Source organism: Artemia franciscana, chromosome 17 (genome assembly GCF_032884065.1).
Source record: "Artemia franciscana chromosome 17, ASM3288406v1, whole genome shotgun sequence".
Lineage (NCBI taxonomy): Eukaryota > Metazoa > Arthropoda > Branchiopoda > Anostraca > Artemiidae > Artemia > Artemia franciscana.
The window spans coordinates 35,305,270-35,330,483 of NC_088879.1; the positions used below are offsets into that span (position 1 = coordinate 35,305,270).

The 25,214-nt window shown below is 34.2% G+C and overlaps 3 protein-coding genes across 5 annotated transcripts in view; all 3 read right to left on the reverse strand.

The window, feature by feature from the left end:
- The window catches only part of LOC136038185 (nitric oxide-associated protein 1-like), a 60,832-nt gene extending 36,234 nt beyond the window's left edge, over positions 1–24,598 (reverse strand). Inside the window, exon 1 of one of the 3 annotated variants that reach the window (XM_065721268.1) lies at positions 24,487–24,598. The gene's annotated coding sequence lies outside the window, so the exon portion shown is untranslated. Of the gene's footprint in view, positions 1–823; positions 935–24,387 lie in introns of those variants that run through there. The other 2 variants (XM_065721267.1, XM_065721266.1) reach the window with 2 other exon arrangements.
- On the reverse strand, positions 11,222–13,318 carry LOC136037550 (uncharacterized). Its single transcript, XM_065720273.1, has one exon. It carries the CDS (start codon positions 13,316–13,318, stop codon positions 11,222–11,224), a length of 2,097 nt encoding a protein of 698 aa, XP_065576345.1.
- Positions 13,487–14,863, reverse strand: LOC136037551 (uncharacterized). Its single transcript, XM_065720274.1, has one exon. The coding sequence runs from the start codon at positions 14,861–14,863 to the stop codon at positions 13,487–13,489; it is 1,377 nt and encodes a 458-aa protein (XP_065576346.1).
- Positions 24,599–25,214: the final 616 nt, after the last annotated feature.

Genomic DNA, 25,214 nt, shown 5'->3' on the forward strand with positions numbered 1-25,214 from the left:
ATACCTTCCTGGGACATACTTTAGCCTTTAGACCCATCCCTGAAAGTTTCATTTTCCTAACCTAACCCTTTTCCAAGATAGCCAAAAGTCAATCAACTAGAATTTTACTGCCACTTTTCTTGATTTTTAAACCAATATATTTCCTTTATTGTTCAATCCAAGGGACAGATAGTTTGCAATATAGAAGTTTTGTGCAAGGCAATTCTAATAGGGCCTAATATACTTTGTCAATTGATCTTATTCTATTTTTGGGAGTTATGGGTTAGTCTATCAATAGTGAATATTCACTAAACAGAGGATAATATGCACAAATTCATACCATAACCCATGAATTTGTTATCCAACTTAATTGCGACACATCAATCCTTGAGATTATAATACTCAGACAGTAGCCTAGGCTAGCCAAAGTTCTAAGCCAATAGGCTAGGCCTATTTAAAAGTTGTTACTGTATCCAAAAGTATCAATTTTAGTCCTGTGGTGGCGCAGTGGATTTGACCTTAGCTTGGTAATACGGGACCCAGAGATCGAATCACGCTGCAGGAATGCACTGCAGGGCCAACGCAGGGACCATAGTAGTCAAGAAGCGTCGTTAATTCTTAAATAAAATAAGTATCAATTTTAAGGGTCTATTAAGATTAAATTATTGAGTAAAACAATCACATGGGAGACATCATATAAGCCTAGAAAATAAAAGGAATAGGTCTAGTCTACTTCTTGAGATGTTAAAAAGGCCATTTATCAAGTCTGTGCCTATAACTTGGCCAACAGTCACGTTCCAAAGGAATATGACACTTAATCTAAAATGAACAAAAAAGCACCTACAGTTTGACACCAATTGTATACAGAAATCGGCCTAAAGCTATTTATACTTTTTTCAACTTCTCTTTCTTCTTTGACATGAGAGTTCAAAGACTTATCAATTTTCATATAGGGTGCGTTTCTTTACTTGTCCAATGGGATTTTTACTAATCGAGGTTTAACCCCTAAAAGATAGCAACAAATACTTGTCTGGCCACGTGTTACTGAAAACGGCAAGATTAATTGCGAATAATAACAACATTGGTGACGTGTAATTATTATTTTAATGCTATGTGAAGTTTTGACAAGGAAGAGGCTAGGACTTTGGGCCTGTTTCAAATTTTACAGGCAAATACAGCTTCAGCAATTATTTCAGAGCTGGGTAGCCTAATACAATTTGTGTGGCCAGAAGTTTAATTGTAAGATTTCAAATTGTGGTTGTCATTTGCCTTTTTAAGTCATTCCATTCAAGATGCTTTGGATATTTTTTATTGTGATAAATTGTCTTAATGCTCTGAAAAGGGAAAATTATTTCAATTGCATAGGATAGGAAAATGTTGGTAGGCTAATTAATTCAAAGTCCTAAATTAGCCAGGGAAGTGCTTTTTTTTCACTAAAAAATCACCACGTTCTTTGAACTCCAATTATATAGCCCTGTTCTTGACCCCCTTGATCCAGTTCCTGATTGTCATTTACACTAAATTTCACTTTTTCTGTTACCTATTTATGTTTGCACCAGTTTTACCATTGGGTAAAACTGGTACAAACAGTATTACTGGCTTTCATATAATTTGAATATACCACTTGATGCCTTTTGTGATGCTGTTTACAAATATAATAATTGCTTCTACCGCAAGTTCATATTTAAGCACTTTTTGACCTCTTAAAAATGACCTATATATGGGGTCATTACAAATCTGTAATAGTTTAGAAACAAATTTGGGCTATATATTTGCACATCAGGGGGTGGGGGTAAAGTGTAGCATATATTTAATATGTAAACTAACCATTGCTTGAATTTTTGTGTGTGTGCTGTTGCACTGGTGATTTCTCTTTTCATTAAAATTTGATGTGCACAAACACATTAAAAAAAAAACAGCAATGGTTAGTCTACGTATATAATATATGCTATGCTTTACCCCCACCCCCCTGATGTGCAAATATATAGCCCAAATTTGTTTCTAAACTATTACAGATTTGTAATGACTCCATTAATAGGTCATTTTTAAGAGGTCAAGAGGTGAAAAAGTGCTTAAATCTGAATTTGCAGTAGAAGAAATTATTATATTTGTAAAGAGCATATAAGAAGGCATCAAGTGGTATATTCACTTTATATGAAAGCCAGTAATACTGTTTGCACCAGTTTTACCCTTGTTTCTTGTTAATATTACTAAGGGGTCATAGTTAAGCACTAGAGAAGTCATTGTTAAATAACATGTGCTTATGTATATATAGCTTTTTGCTACTTATTCTTCTTTGGTTATATAATGCTTGATGTGGTATAAGCCAAGAGAAGGACCTGTAGACCTATAGAAGCAAACCTGTTAAAAAAAGATGATTCTTTGTAATTTACATAATAATTATAGCTTTCTACATGCAGCCCTGCTCTACTTTAGCCCCAACCCTGCTAATATGGAAATCTATAGCTGAAATTACATATTTTCTATTGATTCTGCCAATCTATCCCTCAACCCTTGTACCTGTTAATTGAGGCAACTGTGGCAAAACAAGAACTGGAAAAACAAGTAACAGGTGGCAGAAAACATTGGAAATATATAATTTGGGCTATATGTTTGCAAATTAGGCATGTTAGAGGTGAATTTCTTGTTGTTCATATTTTGATTTAAAAATAAAATGAATATACCACTTGATGCCTTTTTGTATGTTCTTTACAAATATAATAATTGCTTATTTTGCTAGTTCAAGTTTAAGCACTTTTTGACCTTACTTAACCTAACGAATTTTGGCAGTGAAAAACATACATTATTTTGTCAAAAATGACCAAAAACACATACCTTAATTGAAAATTTGGCATCAAAGAAGAAGAAATACAGCATAATATTGTAAAATTTATTAATCCAACTTAATTGTGGAAAATCAGTGCTCATAGATTATACAACATGTAAAAAATGGATTAATAATGAAACAGTAAGTTTGAGACCAATGTTTTAAGCTTTCTTATACCCAAAAACTATTTGAGTATACTTTGGTCATTTTCAAGAGCTCAAAAACTTGTACTTGAAGCACTTATTATGTTTGTAAAAAATAAAAAAGGGCATCAAGGAGTATGTTCACTTTATTTGTAAATCAAACATATGAACAACAAAAAATTTACCAATTATTAGTATAGCTGCACAATTTTCCCCTGGGTATGTAGGCTTAGTGGAAGGTCACTTATACCTGATCATGTCCCTAATGTTTTTACTTGGTTGAAAAAAAATCCAAAGAAAGTTCCTATTGAAAAGGAAAGAGATCAAAAGTGAGATTGAATTTGTCATAGCTTGGAGGTTTGTCCCTTCAGTCTGTTTAAAGAAAACAGATTCATAATTGAAGCTTTGTTCATTTCAATCTTAGGGATAATCTACATTTGTTACACTTAATTAAATGGTTGTAAAGGGATACTTTTATTTATTTGTCTTGTTTGTTTTCTACATAATTTTTTAATCTTTAAATTGATATACATTTCTTACAAATTAATTAGTCATATCATAGTTCCACTTGCAAGTTTTGACCTACTTTGTAACCCTGGTCTCAAAATTGACTATAAATTTATTGAAGCTAGGAAACATAGAACTCCTCTCTGTTTAAAAGAAAATGGATGGACATAGGTAGGTTTTAATACACTAAAGTCCTAGGGCCATGGAAATTAAAAAAAAAAACAATGAAGATTAACTTTAAAATTCTGGACATGACATAAATACGACATTCACAAAGAAAAACCATTCACAAAATTTTACTTTTGTGCTCAGTTGCCAACCTGAGCAATTGCCCTAAATTTTTAAACCTTGCAAAACATTCACCAGCCAATTCTTATGACCTACACTGTTGTCTGTACACCAAAAATTCATGGAAAAGGAAGGACCACCTTACTGACATTTCTTCCTTTGTACTTATATTTAATGGGTTTAAAAGAAAGCTCCTATGGCTAAGTCAGAAGCCTAGTAAAGGACCAGGTAATCCTTTAGACAGGAAGTGCAATAGGAAGCTAGGAGCCAGTCATCCTATGCTTTTGCATGTCCTTCCTGCTTACTGACCCCAGATTTCTCTAGGTAACCTGTTAAGTTTGGGCCAATTCTGGCTGAACTTACAGAGTTACATCACTGACGTTCGTCCCAAACCAAATAAACTGCTAATGCCAGAAATTAAACCTGTGCCCTTTGGATAAAGGATTCTCAACCTAGAGTGCCAGCCACTTAGGAAGGAATACAAATGTCACCAGAGAACAAAAATTATTTGGAAAAAAGAAAATATTGAAAAAAAAAATAACTCAAGTCATAGTTGCTCATTGCTGTCCCACAAACAATATGTATTTCATTAAGACAAATAAATTTTTAAACAGGTATCAACAAAACTCCATCAGGGATTGTTGTTACTTAAGGTACAATCAGCAATATTAATGCTTAGTTTTGTGATATTCTGGTTTTGAAATAATAAAAAAAGAGAAATTATATGTTCTACTTGTTTTCCACAACCCCATTTGAGAAAAATCATTTGTAACAACAATATACCCATGGTTGGCTCAGAATCTCTCTAAAATTCTTTAAACAGAAGGAATTTAAAAAAAAATTATACTCATCAGCAAGAAAAATATTAACATAACTCTCTAAACTTGGCACTTTTTAAGACAATTTTTAGCAAAGCAAATGCAAAACTTTAATGGTGTCCTATGTCATCTAAAAAAAAAAAACATTAAAATGTGTCAAATGAATTTTGATGTAAGATGCCTCTAATACTTTCAGTTGAATCTGTGAAATGAAGGGCCAGGTATTCCTTTACATTTTATACAATATATAAAAAGAAAAACAGTTCAAATTTTTTCACAAAAGAAGAAGCTTGATGTAAAAAAATAAATATATTTTTAACAGAAAGCAACTGACATCAATGAAATCAAATAAAACAAAAATTCATGGAGAATAAATAATATAAGCCATATATTTAACCTATAATGAGGTGGCATAAAAGATTATTTTTAGAATTAGAAAAAACAGTGTTATGGCTTAAAGTTCTGCTCAATCAACAGGAGTTGTCTAAGGCCAGAATAATTAAGAACTAAGGCCAGAGAAAAAGAAACTGATAACCAAAAAAATAAGGCACCCAAAAATTTCAGGACCCTTTAGAGGGAAAAGAAGTAGAAGTAGGTACTTCAAAATACCTTCCTGGGAAATACTTTAGCCTGTAGACACATCCCTGAAAGTTTCATTTTCCTAGCCTAACCTCTTTCAAAGATAGCCAAAAGTAGCTAAAGTAAAATTTTACCCCTACTGTATCTTAAAAATCCAGTTTAAATAGCAGTCTCAACAAATATAGACTATATAAAAGGCTATAGGTATTGGCCTAATCATTCTAAATTTTTTCCAACTAATAATTATAGGATGGTTTAGAAACTAGACCTGTTTGATATAATAACATTTGACTAACTCACCAAAGTGATAGCTGCCTCCCTAAGAATCAACCTTTTTAATAACAAAAAACTTTTCTTCTGACTCCTTATGAAGCTTAGCCTATGCAAGACAGGCCTAGAACACCAAAAACCCTTTAGATACTAAGGAATATGCATAATATTACTTACAGGTCACTGAAAAGCTAAGATTATTTTTATTATTTACAGTTTCCTTGTCTTTTCTCTAGACTTAACGATTTCACATGTTTATCCATTTAAAAAAATATATAGCATTGACGTCACAATCCTCAAATAATCTTTTTATTTGGGGGTTATAAAGTGCCAGCCCACGGACAAGTAATCTTGAGCGTTTGTGGGGATAATCCGACTAACCTCTGACGTCATATGTGTCTAAAGAAACGCTTGGATTAATCAGATTAATAATCGGAGAAGTAAAGAAACGCACCCATAGATAGCATTGATAACTGACAAATACTAGCTAAACACTACAGTCCTTGACCGTGTCCGAAATCTTATTTTACAAAGAATGCTGCATCTGGATGCAGGGTTAATTCTGAATACTCAGTCCGAAAACTGTTTTCGTCATTTGTTCTTTGAAGCTCAAATCCCTACTCAACAGCAACTCAGTAGTAGGGGAAGAAACAGAAATCAACCATCAGATTGAAAATAGCTCTCTATGTAGCTCCTAATCACTTTGCTACTACTGCAAATTTAAGTACTGGATATTCTTTTTCTCTGTCTGATGGAGGAGCAATTTTTTTTCTTGCAGATAATGCATGCATAATTGTCAAGACTTTGATTTTGGATAGCTTAGGTGAGACACTGGGTATATCTAGCATTTACTATAGTCTTTGGTAGGCCTATGTCTAACAATAAGTAAGGCCCATGACTTTCTTATGATGGCAATCAAGATCAAAGGTCATGACTAGATTCAAGGATCGAATTTTCTCTGGCCTTTGAAATCTAGTGGTCATGCAAATTGGGTGATCATTAGATTTGTAACATAGTGCATATGCACTGCTGCACTAAATATATATCTAGAGAAAATAAAATGTCAATGTCTCCAGAACCATTTAGACCATGTCTAGTAGGCTAATAAAACTGAGATTTTCCATTACAAAGCTGCTGCTAAGAATCAGAAACACAAAGAATTGAGATTAGAAGGCAGTTGTGTTTATAGGCCTTGATTATTTAGACCAATTAGATTTGTTGTATATTTTACCACTTTTAGCTGAATTCTTTTGTTTTGCATTTGCTTTGCTAAAAAGTTGTCTTAAAAAGTTCCAAGTTTAGAGAATTATGTTAGTACTTTTCTTGCTGATCAGAACAATTGTCTTTACAAATCCTTCTGTTTAAAGCATTTTAGAGATATTATAAGTGCACCATGGGCACATTGCAGTCTCAAATGAGCTTGTGGAAAACAAATAGAACATATAATTTTTCTTATTTTGTATTATTTCAAGACCAGAATATCACAAAACTAAGCTTTCATATTGCTTATTGTATCTTAAGTAAATACAATTCCTGATGGAGTTTTGTTGATACCTGTCTTAAATTTAATTTGTCTAAATAAAATGCATATTGTTTATGGGCAGCAACTATGACTTGAGTTTTTTTAAATATTTTCTTTTTTCAAACAATTGTTGTTCTGTGGTCACACTTGTGTTCCTTCCTAAGTGGCTGGCTCTCTAGCTTGAGAATCCTTTGTCCAAAGGGCACAGGTTTAATTCCTGGAATTACCAGATTATTTGGTTTGGGACAGGGATCAGTGATGTGACTCTGATAGTTCAGCTAGAATTGGCCCAACTTTAAAAAGTTACCTAAAGAAATGTGGGGACAGTAAGCAGGAAGGGCATGCAAAAGCACAGGATGGCTGACCCCTAGCTTCCTATTGCACTTCCTGGCTAAAGGATCACCTTGTCCTTTACTGGGCTTCTGACTTAGCCATATAAGCTTTCTTTTAAACTTATTAAACATGAATACAAATTAAGAAATGACAGTAGGGTAGTTGTTCCTTTTCAATGAATTGTTGATGTATAGACAAGAGTGTGGGTCATGAGAGATGGCTGGTGAAGGTTTTGCAAGGTTTAAAAATTTAGGCAATTGCTCAGGTTGGCAACTGAGCACAAAAGTAAAATTTTGTGAATGGATTTTCTTTGTGACTGTTATGCTTATGTAATGTCAAGTATTTTATAGTTAATCTTTATTGTTTTATTTTAATTGCAATGGCCCTAGGACTTTAGTGTAATTAAACCAACTTACATCCATCCCTTTTCTTCAAGCAGACAGGAGTTCTAGGTTCCCTAGCTTCAATAAATTTATATGCAATTTTGAGACCAAGGGTTACAAAGTAGGTCAAAAATTGCAAATGGAACTGTGGTGCAACTAATTAATTTGTAAGGAATGTATATCAATTTAAAGAATTAAAAAAAAATCATTTGGAATTCAAACAAGACAAATAAATAAATAGAAGTATCCCCTTACAATCATTTAATGAATTGTCACAAATGTAGGTCACTATTAAGACTGAAATGAACAAAGCTTCAATTATGAATCTGTTTTCTTTCAACAGACTGAAGGGGCAAACCTCCAAGCTTTGATAAATTCAATCTCACTTTTGGGCTCTTTTCAATGAAAACTTTCTTTGGATTTTTTTTTTACCAACTAAAAACAGTAGGGAAAGCATCAGGTATAAGGGACTTAAGAGACTTGACAACATTTAGAATAAGCTACATGCAAAATTGTAAAGTATCAAAGAGAAGCCTACATATATCCCAAATAAAGTAAAGGCATATTACAAAGAACAAGAACAGGTTCATAGAATACCATTGAAGTGGTAAAGAAACAAGAAAATTGCAAAAGTTGAGATTATAAGATTAACAAGAAACTATGAAAATTGAAGTACAGTACTAGCCTCCTTCCAACAGGACAAATAAGGGGATTCACACCCCAAGGCTCTGACTACTTTCAACTACACCTTTACGAGCAAAAAAAAAAAAATTAAATACATTTTTTCACATATGTCAAATATGACAGTTGACTCAGGAGTTTAGGGTCAGGGATTCAACACTCTGTGGTGCCACAAATGGAAGGACCTTTGCTGTCATAAGCATTGTTAATCCTAGCACACACCCATACTCAAATATAACATTCTGTAAAGTCATAAACATCTTAAACAGCAAAAATAAAACTTTTTTTTATTTTTGATACATATTATTTGAAAAAGGACACTACAAGGCAAATATCAGGCTCATCAGCATGCTAAATTTGATGTGACAATGATAAAATTTGTTAAATCTTTTCTGGGATCAAACGTGTTAACTATAGATAACACAGACATTGCAATTTCTATTTCTCCATCCATCTGTTTGATTGAGATTCTGAGACTATGACCCTAGGTCAAAAAGGCTAAGGCTTTTAAAGTTTTTTTCATTGACCTTAGGTCAAATAGGGAAAGAGGAGGGGGTCTATACACAAAAAGTAGAAAATTTTTGTTGATTTGCTGAAGTTGGTGAAAGGAGTATCAAATCAAACAGTTTGTGGTAACAAACTGTAGTAAGGAGCAACCCAGCTCAATAGTAACCAAAACTCAAAAAATGGAATTTTGATACCAATAGCTACATCAAAAGAATCGCATTTTAATGCTGATTTCAAATATATAAGTTTCATCAAGTTTAGTCTTACCTATCAAAAGTTACAAGCCTGAGAAAATTTGCCTTATTTTAGAAACTAGGGGGAAACACCCCCTAAAAGTCATAGAATCTTAACAAAAATTACACCATCAGATTCAAATGTAGAAGTTACAAGCTCCTATCTACAAAAATGTGGAATTTTGTGTTTTTTGCCAGAAGGCAGATCACAGATGCCTGTTTATTTGTTTTTTTTTCTCCAGGGGTGATTGTATCAACCCAGTTGTCCTAGAATGTTACGAGAGGGCTCATTCTAACGGAAATAAAAAGCTCTAGTGCCCTTTTAAAGTGACCAAAAAATTTGAGGGCACCTAGGCCCCCTCCTATGCTAATTATTCTCCCAAAGTCAACAGATCAAAATTCTGAGATAGCCATTTTATTCAGCGTAGTCGAAAAACCTTATAACTATGTCTTTGGGGATGACTTACTCCCCCACAGTCCCTGTGGGAGGGGCTACAAGTTACAAACTTTGACCAGTGCTTACATATAGTAATGGTTATTGGGAAGTGTACAGGCGTTTTCAGGAGGATTTTTTGGTTGGGGGAGGGGTCAAGAAGAGGGGGATATGCTGGGGGAGCTTTCCATTGAGGAATTTGTCATGGGGGAAGATAATTTCCATGAAGGGAGTGCAGGATTTACTAGCATTACTTAAAAAAAACAATAAAAAATATATGAAAAAGTTTTTTTCAGCTGGAAGTAAGGAGCAGCATTAAAACTTAAAACAAACAGGAATTATTACCCATATGAGGGGCTCACCTCCTCCTAATACCTCAATCATTTGCATAAGAAAATATACAAATTTCATTTTAATTATTCCTCTGCGGAGAGCTAAAATCGAAACATGCATTGACTAGAAAACGTTCAGATATTAAATAAAAAAAAAAATTGTTTCAACTGAAAGTAAGGAGCGACATTAAAACTTAAAACCAACAGAAAATACTTTGTATATGAATGGGGCTGCTTCCTCATCAACGCCCCGCTCTTTACGCTAAAGTTTGTTACAAACTCTAGCCTAAAGAGTGGGGCATTGATGAGGAAGCAGCCTCTTTCATATACAAAGTAATTTCTGTTTGTTTTAAGTTTTAATGTCACTCCTTACTTTCAGTTGAAAAAACTTGTTTTTTTTTGTTTAATTTAAATGAAAGATGGAATAAATGTACATAGCAAAATATCACCAAATTGGATCCTACTAGAATTTATCAGATTAGTTTAGTATAATTTCAAGAATGGGTAAGGTGCTGTCTCTGATAGTTGAGCAAGTTTAAAAAAAAATCCTTTAGATCAAAAAGCTTAAAAATAAATTTGTGTATGACACACAATATAGTTAAATATATGTAGTTAATGGAAAAGCTACCATATTTTTCATCCCTGGGAAATTAGTTTAAAACCCTGTCCTGATTAGAAGAGATAGCTCAGATCAGGTTACTCAAACATGATTCTAAAGGAGATAGACCATGGTTAAAATACTAATATTGCACTGATACTTCGTCAATTATAGCAATTTCAGCTTATTTGCATTGTGATGTTAACAATGGGTTTGCAGCTTTAATGTGATGATTGCTTGAAGACAGGATTATCACCCTATTCAGGGTAGATCAATTTTACTTGAAAGAAAATCATTTGGTAAAATTCTAGTTGATTGACTTCTTGCTATCTCAGAAAGGGGTTATGTTAGGAAAATGAAACTTTCAGGGATGCATCTACAGGCTAAAGTATGTCCTTGGAAGGTACTTTGAAGTACCTATCTCTACCCCTTCTCCCTCTAGAGGGCTGCAACCTTCAAAATATGTGTTATAAAAGTGAAATCTTGCAAAATAGATCTTCTGTTGAATGGCGTACAACAAAATTGTTTTCAGCTTCACAACTTTGCTCCATTCCATTCCATAATTTGTATGAGGGTATACAGACTGCATACAGTCCTTTCACCCCTTTGACTTCAAGATGGCACTAGCAATCCTTCTTTTTCATTCTCTCTTCTCTTCTGTTTGGTTTGTGGGAAGTGCGAGTACTTGAGCTACCTGTCCCCAGCAGTTTAAGGCCAAGAGGCCGGCCGGTACCAATACGGCTCTTCCTACTCACTCTCGCTCTCTTCTGCACAGTAGATCTTCATTACTAAATTAGCTCGTTTTCCATTGTCTTTTTCATAATTTGGATCATCATCCTATAGATCAGCCTTTCAGTATTAGGAGGTAGTTGGAAACTAATGATGGAGTTAAACATTTCTTCAATCTTCAGTTTTTTACAAATTATCTTAATCTTATTAGTTTTGGGTGCAAGTATATGGTAATCAAAAAATATGTGTTGGGGAGTTTCCTCTGTTGTTAAACACCACCTGCATAGTGGAGAATGATACAAATTCCATTGAAATCGGACAGAATTCAGAAAAAGATATCCTGATTTCAGTCTATAGTACCACACTGTGTCTTCTCTAGAACGAAATGGGGAATTTCGAAATGGTAGACACTTTATTTGTCCACGGCGTTTCATAATATCTCGTAGGTTCCCCAATTTTGATTCTGGCTGGGGGTCAATATTTGCTGCTTCATTTGCTAGCCTATCAGCAGTCACGTTATGAATCAGTCCTTTATGACTAGGAATATGCTGGAAGCAAACAAAAATACCCCATTTATTTAATCTTTGTAGATCATCTCTTATTAATTTTAAATCTGAATCAGCAGCCTCATAATTAATTTTTCTTATTAATTGAATTGCAGAATTTGAATCTGTAAGGATTGACACATTCTTTGACGAAAGGTTTAGTCTGGCCATAGTTTCAAGTGCTTTATGTATAGCAAATAACTCTGCTGACAGAATTGAAGTGTGGGATGGAAGAGTTGCTGATATATTCAAGGAAACATGAGGAATACACACACCTGCTCCTGCTCTTGATCCTTTTACTGAACCATCCGTGAAAGCTAGAATATGTTCAGGAAAGTGTGAGGATATCTTATTAGCAAAGAGTTGACAGACATACTGATCTGAATAATGTGACTTGTCTTTAGAAACTAACTGAAGATGACAATCAGGAGCCACCATTTCCCATGGTGGAGATTTTGGAAAAGGGTAACTATCCGCCTGTTCATTTTTCCAATTTGGGTAATCTTTTAGATACTGGCTAAAAGAAGATAGTAGGTGTTGGGGCTTAGCAGGATTTCCAAAAGTGGAGGGAAAAACTGCATGGATTTTGCCATATGTTTGTATTTTTGTGAAATAGCAGTTTCTCTGCATAGTAGCCCTGTCTTTCAGAGCAGGTAGTCCAGAAAGTTCTTTGAGCTTAACCACTGCAGTATGTTTGTGGAGCCCCAAAGCAATTCTGATGGCTGAATTTTGGAGTGTCTCAAGGGTATTGAACAAGGTAACCGGGATATTTGTAAGAAATTGTATGCCATATTCCAATTTAGACCGAATATACATTTTGTAAAAGTCAATAATCAACTTTGGTGAAGATCCCCATTTAGATCCTGCAAGTCGTTTGAGGATGGTTAGCCGTTTTAAAATTGTCATTCTTAACATCATTAAATATGGTTGCCATTTTAAACGAGAATCAAGAATCATGCCCAGTAGCCAAACTGACGGCTCATAGACTATCTCACTCTCCTCTATCCTTAAGGGTTTCGGAAGGATTACTTGTCGTTTATGGAACACAATTGCTTTTGTTTTTGGTATAGAAATGGGCAGTCCAAAGGCTTTAGAAAACAGGCACACATCATATATATCTTCCTGAATGATGTTTTGGAGTAAAGTTATGTTCTTATGTCTGTTCCACACAAGGAGATCGTCAGCAAATTCTCCATGTTTTGACTGGCTTCTAAGTTTTAGTTCAGAAATATATAGTGTAAATAAAAGAGGGCTTATGACAGTTCCTTGTGGGAGACCATCTTCAACTTGTTTTCTTACAGACAGTATTTCATTAATCTGTACTTGAAAGGAACGATCACATAATAAATCCATTATAATTGAGATCACCAGAGGTGGAAAATTTTTATTATGCATAATTTCTTGTAACTTTTTACGTTTTACATTCCCATATGCATCTGTCCAATCAAACAATACAGCAATACCAACTTCGCCCTCCTGTAAAGCATCTGTCATATCTGTTTCTATTCTAGTTATGTTGTCCATTGCACTATGACTCTTTCTAAAACCTGTCTGAGATTGGGGTATTATTTGATTTACCTCTGCAAACCATTCTAATCTCCTTAAAATCATTCTCTCAAATATTTTGCTGATTGTGGGGAGAACTGATATTGGTCTGTAAGATACAGGATCTTCTGGTGGTTTTCCAGGCTTGAGGATTGGGTAAATAAGTGCAATTTTCCAGGGGGTAGGAAATTTCCCTTCTCTCCATGCGTTGTTACATACTTCCAGGAGCTTAGCTCAAAAAATGTCAGGTGTTTCAATCAACCATTTGATGTGTATCTCATCATATCCTGGGGCTGAATTTAAGTTGCATCTTTCAATAGCTGTCTGTAACTCAGATAAAGAAAAGGGTAACATTAACGACTTCTTATGTTGTGCTACAGAAGGGAGGACACATACAGGTGGATTTGGCAAAACAGTGTCTAGAGGTTTTTTCATGAATGTGTTTGCAAAAATATCAGCTTTTAGGAAATCAGAAGTTATTAGTTGACCCTGGTGTTTTATTTCATATTTCCGATCATCAAGTGTCATTCTCTTGCCATTCATCTTGCTTACGTATTGGTGAATCTTAGATACTGCAGTTTGATGATCTATACTAGTCATAAATTTTTCCCATGCCTCTCTTTTGGCCTGTAAACATGTTTTTTTTACTTTTGCTGAGCTACGTTTATATTCAATTGCAGTGCTCATTGATGGATGTCTTTGAAATGCCTTTTTTGCTACATTCTTAGCTTCCACTGCAGTAGAGCATAGTTCATTCCACCCATTTTTAATTCTCTTATTGCCAGTTGGAGTCCAAATATTGGGGCTTGTCTTGGGAATTGCTTTGTGAGCAGCGTCCATCATAATTTTGTTAAGTATTTTTACTTTATCATCAATTTGGGAAAAATCTTCAAGTAAATTATAATTGGCTTCTTGCAGGATTTGCTTGAACATTGGCCAATTACCTTTCTTGTTGATAAACTTCCTTTTTCCAGGTTTAGTTTGGTGGGACATATTAGAGATTGTAGTCTTAATAGCGCAGTGGTCACTTTGTAGATCTGTTACTCTACTTATTGAGACCTGGTCAACAGCAGCAGCAGGACCTAGTTGAATATCGATGGTCGAAATTTTTTTATTTTTTATATTATAATAAGTTGGCAAATTATATGGTGTTAGAACTGCTATATAATTATTTTCTAACAGTAATCTTTCAACATTTTTCCCAGCTCGGTTTGGTTGTTCAATATCTTCCCAATGAGTGCTATGAGCATTTAGGTCACCAAAAATAAACGAGTTGTGACCCTCTGCTTCTGTTGATAAAATATTATATATATCAGTATCCCCCTTTGGGTTATACATAGATTTAATTATTAAAGTGTCTCCTGAGCTTAAAGTGATTGATACTCCTACCACATCTATTTCGTGGTCATGTTGCTTTAATGGTAATGGATAGTGAACTATTTTATCAGCTATAAAAATGAGCACTCCACCTCCTTTTCTGCCAGAATCTCTATCTTTTCGATAGCATTTGTATCCTGGTATGGACACTTTTTTCATATTATTTAAATGTGTTTCTTGGAGACAAATTACATCCACTTTTTCTTTATTAATATACGAGCAAAGTTCCATCATTTTTGTTTTATTAAGTGAAAAAGCGTTCCACTGTAACACTATCAGTTTATCTATGTCACTAACATTGTTAATTAGTTGGGGGGGGGGGGGCTGTTTTCTAATCATTGGGGAACTTGAATATTTTTGGCTGCAACAATAGCAATTAGTTCCTTAAATTCATCTGTAACTTCTTTCAGCAATGACTCTGGAAAGTGCTTTTCTAGTGTTTTCTCACATAGTTCATTTTTCATTTGTGTGTCATAATTTGATGATCGAATATTTTCCTTCTTAATAATAAATTTTGTCAAGTTTCTTAGTTGATTACCAACTAAGATTGTGGGTGTTGGAGGCTTGATGTTGCTTCTTTGAGGTCCATTACCCCTAATAGATAAGAATGTAGGTCTTTTGGGTTGAGAGGGGGATACGCCTGCAGGAATTCTTCCTACTTTGTGGTCAAGTCTGGGGAAAGAAGGGCTAGTTAGACTTATGGGTTGCTCATTAGTTGATAGGGAGTAGGTCTCATAGAAGTTGGTAGCAGGAATTTTTTTCCACGCCTGCTGTGGTTGTCTTCTCAGCTCTTGGACTGGAGTTGGTCTCCTGGAAGGTGTATTGACAAAGTTTATATGAGGCTGACTAGGTTCTTTCCTCATAGCATTAGCAATTATGGGTACTGGTATTCTTTTCTTCTGTGCTATTTTTACAATCTGGCTTCTTTGTTTGTATTTAGTACAAACATTTCTGTCATCAGAAAGATGTGAACCTCCACAGTTCATACATTTTGTTGGGTTATGGCAGTTGCTTTCAGAGTGACCCCTTGATGTACAGTTTTTACAAACAACAGCAGTGGCAAATGGACAGAATTTTTGTGTGCCCTAGTTTCAAGCAGTGTTTGCATTGTATAGGTTTTTCATCATAGAGTCTAAAGGCAACTCTTCCACCAAACAAAAATAACTTTTCTGGTGAATAGTCTCCTTCAAATGCACAAAGAACAGAGTTACTTGCTACTAACTCATTGTTTTCATTTCTTTTTTTTAGTCTTGTTATTGACTTCAGAGGGTAAGATAAAAGGGAACTATCAGTAAGACCCTCTTGGATGTCATTGTCTGTATATAAACTGGGTATATTATAAATGACCAGTCTAGTTTCTTTTTGAATTAGTTGTTCTTTTGGCTTACAAGTTACTTCCATATTACCAATATGTGTCAAGTCCAGCAGAGAGGTCAGACAGGCTGCATCATTGGCAAATACTTCAGCTTCTCCATTTCTGTTAATGAATATATCAAATTCCTTTCTTAACTTCTTGAAAATGTTCATCCTCAAAAAGTCAATATGTTTTTTTGGTTCAAATTTCAGGGGTTTGAGACTGGTATTTTTCTGGACAAGTGAGATTACAACAGCAAACATTGGAATGGATAATTCATAACTAGGGGTTGGGGCTGTTGACTCATCTGTTGGTACTGAAAGATTGGGGCCGTCAACCTTTCTCTTTTTATTATTCTTTTTCTTGAGTTTTTGAACTACTTGGAAGTCATCCCATGCCAGATGATTCTCATCATCTGGTACTTGACAGTTTGGTTCACACCACTGAGGTGAACCCACAGAAATCATTGTGCCATCACTAGATGTAGATGGTCTTGATGGCTGTCTAGTCCTGGCCTTTTCAGTTTTATCGTTATCATTATTTGCAGGCTTAGTGATTTGAGGAGGAGATATGGCAATATTGCTCTTAGGCTTAGCATGGCTCCCCTCTAGATAGGGATCTGGTGGATCTAGCTTAGACATAAGTCTAGTAACTTCACAATATCTGAAAGGTGCTAAACCTCTTAAATAAAGAAATGACAATAATTGAAAAAAAAGATAAAACTTTAGATACTCTACTGCCAAAGCAATATAATTATCAAATATTATATTAGTAAATATCCGTTCTTCTTCTTCAAAATCCAAATTTATAAGGTTTCAAAGATATGCCAATACATTTCCTAAATTTTGAAGAAAAAAAAAGTGATATGGCTCAGAATTCTACTCATAACAGGAATTGCATTTTCAGAACTAAAGGCAGAGAAAGAGCAACTGATAACTAAAACTTAAGATAAAATGTTGCTTTGTCAAAATTTCAATTTTGACAAACCTGTTAAACTTGTCAAACCTGTCAGATTGGCGAATTTCATGGCTCTCTAGAGGGAAAACAAATGGAGGTGGGTACTCTAGAATTCCTTCCCAGGATATACTTTAGCCTTTAGAACCACCCCTGAAAGTTTCATTTTCCTAACCTTACCCCTTTCTGAGATAACAAGAAGTTGCTCAACTAGAATATTAACAATCACTATATTAAACAACTATCAAAAAACTGCTGATCAGCTATTACTCTGCTTAGAGATAATCCTTTAGCATGAGAAATTTTGTGTTTTCCCTTTGTTTGAAACAGCTTAATTTTTTTGCTTCAAGAATAACAGAACAAGAAGTCAATGATCATTGTATTTAGCAGTTAGGCCTATCATATAATTGAAGCTATATGATCACTGAGTAAGGTGAAGATCTACATCCTTAATAATAATCATCTAAAAGCTGCTGATCACACATAATTTTTTTTTTAACTGAGATATTCTTAGCCACTTACACTGGAAGTTTTTTTTGTCACACATTTTTGGAATTTGAAATCTCTCTGGAAACAGATCTTTCTTCCTTATGCTCTGGTTTTCCTTATGCTTTGGATATGGATCGCCACTATCTTTCCTTAGTTTCTTCTGAAAAACCTCAGATAAATGCTGCAATTTCGTAGAATTTTTTCGTGGGGTTTTTGACGTCATAACCCTGCGATAATTACACATGAAATTCTAGTCCGGACTGAGAATTCTTCGAAGAATTCCAGACGGATGCGAAATTAATTCTGCATACTTGAGATTTCGGACACGCTCCGAAAATAATAAATTCAGAGAAAGGAAATTTTGACAAAAGCATAACATTAAGAGTCAAAAAATTGTATTGCGAAATCGTGTTTACATGTAGTAAAAAAAAATAATTGAAAATAAAGTAAGGAGCAGCACTAAAACTTAAAACGAGAAGAAATTATTACGTATATGCGGGGGTTGCTGCTCTTCAACACCTCCCTCTATGTTAAAATGTTTTAGTACTTATAAAAAAGCTTGTTATTGTTCTAATTAACCAAACAGTGTTACAGGAGTCATTTTCAAGGAATTGGGACATGAATCAAACTTTAACGTAAAGGGCGAGATGTTGAAGAGGAGCAACCCCCTTAGATACGTAGTAATTTCTGTTTGTTTCAACTTTTAATGCTGCTCTTTACTTTTAGTTGAAAACCTGTTTTTTATTTAATTTCTGATCGTTATTTAAGCAATGGCCGGAAATCTGGCTGCACCTCCACGGATGATTCCTCCTCCCGACGGATTTATCCTCTAATTTATCCAATCTTGGTGAAAATTTATCTCGGAGAATCCACGCTTAAAATTGAGTCGGCAATGAGGAAGAAAGACATAAGAAGAAGTTCATATAGAAATTCTGACAAATTCTCATAGTGTAAAATTATACTAAAAAACTCACCCCTTCAAAACTTCCCTCCCAAGGGAAAACTATCCCCGAGGAAAATCCCACCCCTAGAAAATTCACTCCCCAATCCTGAAAAATGCGAGTATACTTCCCAATGACAAAGACTATACGTAAACAAAATATAAATTTTTTGTATCTGAAAGACCTTTCCCCTAGGGCTGTGGGGGTCTTGATATCCCCAAAGGCAAAATTATTCGGCCTTTCAACTATGCAGAAAAAAAATAGCTACCTCAAACTTTTGATCGGACTATTTTGAGAAAATAGAGACGTGGGATGGACTTTAGTTGTCCTCCATTGTTTTGGTTATTCCAAGGGGACATTTTTAGAATGAGACCTCTCACGATATTCTAGGACCACTGAGTCGATACAATCACCACTGAGAAAAAAAAACAAATAACCACGCAACCGTCATCAATATTCTGACAAAAATACAAAATTCCACATTTCTTCAAACAGGAGCTTGAAACCTCTATAGTAGAGTTCTTGAATACGTTGAATCTGATTGTGTGATTTTCATTAAGATTTTGCAATTTTTAGAGGGGGTTTATGCCTTTTTTTTCGAAAATTTGGCAATTTTTCTCGGGCTCTTAACCTCTGCTGAGTAATGCTAAACTTAATGAGTGTTATATTTGAAATCACCATAGAAATTCGATTCTTTTATAAGAATTACCACTTATAAGAATTTACTACTTTTTTATAGTTTCGGTTTTTATTGAGCCAGTCGCACCTTACCCGCAGCTAGTTACTAAAAACTCTTTGATACAGCAAACTAAAAAAGACTGACTATATAGACAACTTGAATATCAAGCTACAAGATTAGCTACTCCATAAGCGTCAGATAAATTAAAATTCCTTTGAAAAAAAATTGGGTGAAGGGAGAACTCTACAACCCAAAAAGAGCAGCTAAGGATGCTGGAAAACAGTTGCCAAATTTCTTCAATTTAAGCAAGTTTTTTAATTTAATGTTTTACTTTAATCCCAAGTAAATTCAAAAGAGAATAAAGAAAAGTAATATAACAAACATACCAAAAGACAAAAGAAGTTGTAGATAATGCCGTATCTCAGTCTTTCATGTTTAGAAGAATTAGTTTACAAATTTAACCTTGCTACTGGCTTGCATAAAGCGTCATTAGGAGTTTTAGAAAGGTTTCTTATGCAGAGGGAGGAGGGGCAATTCACTGTTAATTGAAGAAGAGAAAAAACTTATAACTCTGGACTTAATAAGGGCTTACCTCTATCTGGCATATAAGGCATGGAAAATATATGCTGACGCAGGGAATGGTGGTATAACTTTTGAACGTCCACAACAACAACAGGCTTACAACAGAAGAAGGACTCATAGAAGTTATCACAACCAGTGCAAAGAAGAGGATCCACATATACTACCCTTGTCCTCAAAACCCCGTTAGACTTTTTGGAACATATCCAATAGTGTAACGTTCAAAAGTTATACCACCATTCCCTACGTCCAGCAGTTTCAACCATTACACCAAGATTTGATTTCTTATCCAATAAAAACTAGGCAAATCCATCTCATTAAATTTTTAACATAAACTTTAATTTAATATTTACCACGCATTAATTGGATATATTCGAGAGAATTAAACAAAAAAAAAGTTTTTTTAAATGAAAGTAAGGAGTGACATTAAAACTTAAAACGAACAGAAATTACTCCGTATTTGAAAGGGGATGTTCCTCCTCAACGCCCCGCTCTTTACGCTAAAGTTTGACTCTTTTTCTTAAGTCTACATTTTAAAACAGTAAAAAACTTTAGCGTAAAGAGCGGGGCGTTCGAAGACCAGAGCATAAGGAAGAAAGATCTGTTTCCAGAGAGATTTCAAATTCCAAAAATGTGTGACAAAAAAAACTTCCAGTGTAAGTGGCTGAGAATATCTCAGTTTAAAAAAAAAATTATTTGTGATCAGCAGCTTTTAGATGATTATTATTAAGGATGTAGATCTTCACCTTGCTCAGTGATCATAGAGCTTTAATTGTATGATAACTGCTAAATACAATGATCATTGACTTCTTGTTCTGTTATTCTTGAAGCAAAAAAATTAAGCTGTTTCAAACAAAGAGAAAACACAAAATTTTCATGCCCTGCTAAAGGATTATTTCTAAGCAGAGTAATAGCTGATCAGCAGTTTTTTAATAGTTGTTTAATAAAATGATTGTTAATATTCTAGTTGAGTGACTTCTTGTTATCTCAGAAAGGGGTAAGGTTAGGAAAATGAAACTTTCAGGGGTGGGTCTACAGGCTAAAATATATCCTGGGAAGGAATTCTAGAGTACCTACCTCCACTCCTTCTCCCTCTAGAGAGCCCTGAAATTTGCCTGACAGGTTTGTCAAAATTGAAATTTTGACAAAACAACATTTTATATTAAGTTTTAGTTACCAGTTGCTTTTTCTCTGCCTTTAGTTCTGAAAATGCAATTCCTGTTATGAGTAGAATTCTGAGCCATATCAATGTTTTTTTTTCAAAATTTAGGAAATTTATTGGCATATCTTTGAAACCTTATAAATTTGGATTGAGCAAAGTTGTGAAGCTGAAAACAATTTTGTTGTACTTCATTCAATAGAAGATCTATTTTGCAAGATTTCACTTTTATAACACATATTTTGAAGGTTGGGGCCCTCTAGAGGGAGAAAGAGTAGAGGTAGGTACTTCAAAATAACCTTCCAAGGACATGCTTTAGTCTGTAGATGCATCCCTGAAAGTTTCATTTTCCTAACATAACCCCTTTCTGAGATAGCAAGAAGTCAATCAACTAGAATTTTACCAAATGATTTTCTTTCAAATAAAATTGATCTACCCTAAATAGGGTGATAATCCTGTCTTCAAGCAATCATCACATTAAAGCTGCAAACCCATTGTTAACATCACAATGCAAATAAGCTGAAATAGCAGTATAATTGACTAAGTATCAGTGCAGTATTAGCATTTTAACCATGGTCTAACTCCTTTAGAATTATGTTTGAGTGACCTGATGTGAGCTACCTCTTCTAATAAGGACAGGGCTTTAAACTAATTTCCCAGGGATGAAAAATATGGTAGCTTTTCCTTTAACTAAATATCTTTAACTATATTGTGCACCAGAGACAAATTTATTTTTAAGCTTTTTGATCTAAAGGATTTTTTTTTTAAACTTGGTCAACTATCAGAGACAGCACCTTACCCATTCTTGAAATTATACTAAACAAATCTGATAAATTCTAGTAGGATCCAATTTGGCGATATTTTGCTATGTACATTTATTCCATCTTTCATTTAAATTTGATACTCCTTTCACTAACTTCAGCAAATCAACAAAAAATTCTACTTTTTGTGTATAGAACCCCCTCCTCTTTCCCTATTTGACCTAAGGTCAATGAAAAAAAACTTTAAAAGCCTTAGCCTTTTTGACCTAGGGTCATAGTCTCAGAATCTCAATCAAACAGATGGATGGACAAATAGATATTGCAATGTCTCTGTTATCTATAGTTAACACATTTAAGATTTAACAAATTTTATCATTTTCAAATCAAATTTAGCATGCTGATGAACCTGATATTTGCCTTGTAGTGTCCTTTTTCAAATAATATTCATCAAAAATAAGAAAAAAAGTCTTTTATTTTTGCTGTTTAAGATGTTTATGATTTTACAGAATGTTATATTTGAGTGTGGGTGTGTGCTAGGATTAACAATGCTTATGACAGCAAAGGTCCTTCCATTTGTGGCACCACAGAGTATTGAATCCCTGACCCTAAAACCAACCCCTGACCAAAAAAATGTATTTAATTTTTTTTTTTTTGGCTCCTAAAGGTGTAGTTGAAAATAGTCAGAGCTTTGGGGTGTGAATCCCCTTATTTGTCCTGTTGGAAGGAGGCTAGTACTGTACTAGCAATTTTCATAGTTTCTTGTTAATCTTATAATCTCAATTTTCTTGTTTCTTTACCACTTCAATGATATTCTATGAACCTGTTCTTGTTCTTTGTAATATGCCTTTACTGTATTTGGGATATATCTGTAGGCTTCTCTTTGATACTCTACAATAGCATCCTTATTTAGATCAGGTTGCATGTAGATTTTTCTAAATGTTGTCAAGTCTCTTAAGTCACTTATACCTGATGCTTTCCCTACTGTGTTTAGTTGGTAAAAAAAAAAAAAATCCAAAGAAAGTTCCCATTGAAAAGAGCCCAAAAGTGAGATTGAATTTATCAAAGCTTGGAGGTTTGCCCCTTCAGTCTGTTGAAAGAAAACAGATTCATAATTGAAGCTTTGTTCATTTCAATCTTAAGAGTGACCTACATTTGTGACAATTCATTAAATGATTGTAAAGGGATACTTTTATTTATTTATTTGTCTTGTTTGAATTTTAAATGATTTTTTTTAATTCTTTAAATTGATATACATTCCTTACAAATTAATTAGTTGCACCACAGTTCCATTTGCAAGTTTTGACCTACTTTGTAACCCTTGGTCTCAAAATTGCATATAAATTTATTAAAGCTAGGGAACATAGAACTCCTGTCTGTTTGAAGAAAATGGATGGATGTAAGTTGGCTTAATTACACTAAAGTCTTAGGGCCATTGCAATTAAAACAAAACAATAAAGATAAACTATAAAATACTTGACATTACATAAGTATAACAGTCACAAAGAAAAACCATTCACAAAATTTTACTTTTGTGCTCAGTTGCCAACCTGAGCAATTGCTTAAATTTTTAAACCTCACAAAACATTCACCAGCCATCTCTCATGACCCACACTCTTGTCTATACATCAACAATTCATTGAAAAGGAACAACTACCCTACTGACATTTCTTCATTTGTACTTATGTTTAATAAGTTTAAAAGAAAGCTTACATGGCTAAGTCAGAAGCCCAGTAAAGGACCAGGTGGTCCTTTAACCAGGAAGTGCAATAGGAAGCAAGGGGCCAGCCATCCTATGCTTTTGAATGCCCTTCATGCTTACTGTCCCCACATTTCTTTAGGTAACCTTTTAAAGTTGGGCCAATTCTAGCTGAGCAGAGTCACATCACTGATCCCTGTCCCAAACCAAATAAACTGGTAATGCCAGGAATTAAACCTGTGCCCTTTGGACAAAGGATTCTCAAGCTAGAGAGCCAGCCACTTAGGAAGGAACACAAATGTGACCACAGAACAACAATTGTTTGAAAAAAGAAAATATTTAAAAAAAACTCAAGTCATAGTTGCTGCCCATAAACAATATGCATTTTATTTAGACAAATTAAATTTAAGACAGGTATCAACAAAACTCCATCAGGAATTGTATTTACTTAAGATACAATAAGCAATATAAAAGCTTAGTTTTGTGATATTCTAGTCTTGAAATAATACAAAATAAGAAAAATTATATGTTCTATTTGTTTTCCACAAGCTCATTTGAGACTGCAATATGCCCATGGTGAACTTATAATCTCTCTAAAATGCTTTAAACAGAAGGAATTGTAAAGACAATTGTTCTGATCAGCAAGAAAAATATTAACATAATTCTCTAAACTTGGAACTTTTTAAGACAACTTTTTAGCAAAGCAAAACTAAAACAAAGGAATTCAGCTAAAAGGTGGTGATATATAGGACAAATCTAATTGGTCTAAATAATCAAGGCCTATAAACACAACTGCCTTCAAATCTCAATTCTTTGTGTTTCTGATTCTTAGCAGCAGCTTTGTAATGGAAAATCTCAGTTCTATTAGCCTACTAGATATGGTCTAGATGGTTCTGAAGGCATTTACATTTTATTTTCTCTAGAGATTTATTTAGTGCATAAGTGGATATGCACTATGTTACAAATCTAATGATCACCCAATTTGCATGACCACTAGATTTTAAAGGCCAGAGAAAATTCGATCCTTGAATCTAGTGATGACCTTTGATCTTGATTGCCATCATAAAAAAGTCATGGGCCTTACTTATTGTTAGGCATAGGCCTACCAAAGACTATAGTAAATGCTAGATATACCCAGTGTCTGACCTAAGCTATCCAAAATCAAAGTCTTGACAATTGTGCATGCATTATCTGTAAGAGAAATAATGGCTTCTCCATCAGACAGAGCAAAAGAATGTCCAGTACTTTAATTTGCAGTAGTAGCAAAGTGAGTAGGAGCTACATGGAAGTTGTTTTCAATCTGATGGTTGATTTCTGTTCCTTCCCCTACTACTGAGTTGCTGTTGAGTAGGGATTTGAGCTTCAAAGAACAAATGACAAAAACAGCTTTCGGACTGAGTATTCAGAATTAACCCTGCATCCGGATGTAGCATTCTTTGTGAAATAAGATTTCGGACACGGTCCATGTATCTAAGGGGGTTTGTTTCTTCTCAACACCTCGCTCTTTATGTTAAAATTTGAATTATGCCCCAGTTCTCTAACAACAACTTCTTTATTACTGTTTGCTTGATTAGGACAATAAGGAGCTTATTTTATAGCACTAAAACATTTTAATGTAAAGAGTGAGGTTTTGAAGAGGAGCAACCTCTCTCATATATGTAATTATTTATTTTCGTTTTAAGTTTTTAATGCTTCTCCCTACTTTTAGTTGGATTTTTTTATAGTTTATATTGCGTAAATGTGATTTCGCAATAAGATTTTTTGACTTTATATTATGCTCTTGCCAAAATTTCTTTCTCTGAATTTGTTATGACTCTAGTGTTTAGCTAGTATTTGTCAGTTGTCAATGGCACCTATATGAAAATTAATAAATCTTTGAAATCGACGTCAAAGAAGAAAGAAAAAATGGAAAGAAGAAAGGAAGAAATCAATTGATGAAAAATTTATATTATTGATTTCATTTATTTTCTGAG